The sequence below is a fragment of the Mandrillus leucophaeus genome, unplaced genomic scaffold (genome assembly GCF_000951045.1).
Source record: "Mandrillus leucophaeus isolate KB7577 unplaced genomic scaffold, Mleu.le_1.0 Scaffold1007, whole genome shotgun sequence".
Classification (NCBI taxonomy): Eukaryota; Metazoa; Chordata; class Mammalia; order Primates; family Cercopithecidae; genus Mandrillus; species Mandrillus leucophaeus.
In genome coordinates this window covers 143,178-144,867 of record NW_012098177.1, presented here as the reverse complement: position 1 = coordinate 144,867, position 1,690 = coordinate 143,178, and the positions used below count along the sequence as shown (strand labels likewise).

The 1,690-nt window shown below is 42.8% G+C and overlaps 1 protein-coding gene across 1 annotated transcript; it reads right to left on the bottom strand.

Moving 5' to 3' along the window:
• Nucleotides 1-386: 386 nt before the first annotated feature.
• On the bottom strand, nt 387-1,430 carry LOC105535067 (trace amine-associated receptor 4-like). Its single transcript, XM_011974058.1, has one exon. The coding sequence runs from the start codon at nt 1,428-1,430 to the stop codon at nt 387-389; it is 1,044 nt and encodes a 347-aa protein (XP_011829448.1).
• Between the last annotated feature and the right edge of the window lie 260 nt (nt 1,431-1,690).

Here is a 1,690-nt window from a genome sequence, read left to right as displayed (position 1 = left end):
TAGATAACTCAGACATACAAGGCTGTCAATGATTATGGAAACCAACTTTGCTTTTGCATCTGATGTTTTCAAGTTAAAGTGAGAAAATCTCTATATGATTTAAGCCAAAAGACTCAAATTCCAGATCCCTAATTTGGAATCTCAGGAGTCAGCAAGACTTGGGAGAGATTCTTTTTATTGGAGTTGTTTTTCCCCAAAGCCCAGAAATGGACCACTTTGGTAGCTTTAGTATACTTGGAAGGCTAGATCTATGACTCCTACCTAGATATTCATTATACCAACTGGAAGGACCTCCTTATCTAGTCAATTCATGCCCCTACTTGTGTAGAGAAGGGGCATCCCAGATTCCCCACCAGAAAAGAGTCCTATTGAATGAGGAACACAATCTAAGCAAGGGCAGGAAACAGGCTTAGGGTGGAAGAGTCAGCGTGGAAGATCATGCCTGTGACAATCATCCTCAATGCCTTGTGAAACCAAGGATAAAACATGCCATATATAATGGGATTGAAAGCTGAGTTGAAATAGCCTAGCCAGAGGAAGACATTGTACAGATCTTCATGGGTTGTAAAATTAATGAAAGGATCTATGATCGTCAAGACAAAGAAGGGCAGCCAGCACAACACAAACACTCCCACAACTATTCCTAAAGTCCTGGTGGCCTTGCTTTCTGTTTTAGAGGATGCCTTTTTTTTGCTTTCTAACCCAGCCTGTTCAGTCCTAGAACCTGTGCCAATTTGCTTAGCATGCTTCCTGGCTACTGTAAAAATGTGTATGTAAATTCCCACCATGGTTGTCCCAGGGAGAAAGAAAGCTATAAAGGAGGCCAGTACACCCCAGAGCTTATTAAATATTAACACACACAAACCTGTGCAATCAATGACTGCAACAAGCTCTTCTACACCAATTATGTTTAGTTTTGAGAATACCAGGCCAAAGGCAAAAAGCATGGGAATGGACCAACTGATGAGTAGAAAGAGTTCTATGACAGGGATGGTAATTCTGGTGACATATTGCAATGGGTCACAAACAGCATAGTAACGGTCAACTGAGATGAAGCAGAGGTGAAAAATGGAGGTGGTGCAGAGCATGATGTCGCAGCAGCTGTGGACTTTGCAAAAGAGGTCTCCAAAATACCAGCAGGACTCGATGGATCTGATCATACTGAAGGGCATGACCACACAGCTCAGCAAAAAGTCAGTGGTGGCCATGGAGAGGATCAAGAAGTTGGTCGGGGAGTGGAGCTGCTTGAAGTGAGCGATGGAAATGATTACGATCATGTTGCCCAGCATAGTCATCACTATAGCCCCGATCATGACTAGGTACATGGCCCAGACACTCAGCACCGGCCTCACATTTCTAGGGCACGAATGGTTAACTGAACTAAAGCAAAATTGTACCGTTGGGGGGTTCTGAGGGTCAGACAAATTCATCGTCTTTGTCTTATGGGTACTATGAATCTTGTTCAAAAGGGCTGTGTTCCTCTCAGTTCTGTGTGAGAAAGACACAGTACAACAATACAAATCACCAGCAGCACAGCTTTTTTTCAGAGGCCAAATTAAGCCTGCATGTACAATCCAAGTATGAATTCCCTACTGACCAGGAGCACTGCTTCCTAAAACTTTGCATGCATACAAAGTTAGGCATCTTTTTTTTTTTTTTTTTTTTTTTTTGAGACGGAGTCTCGCTCTGT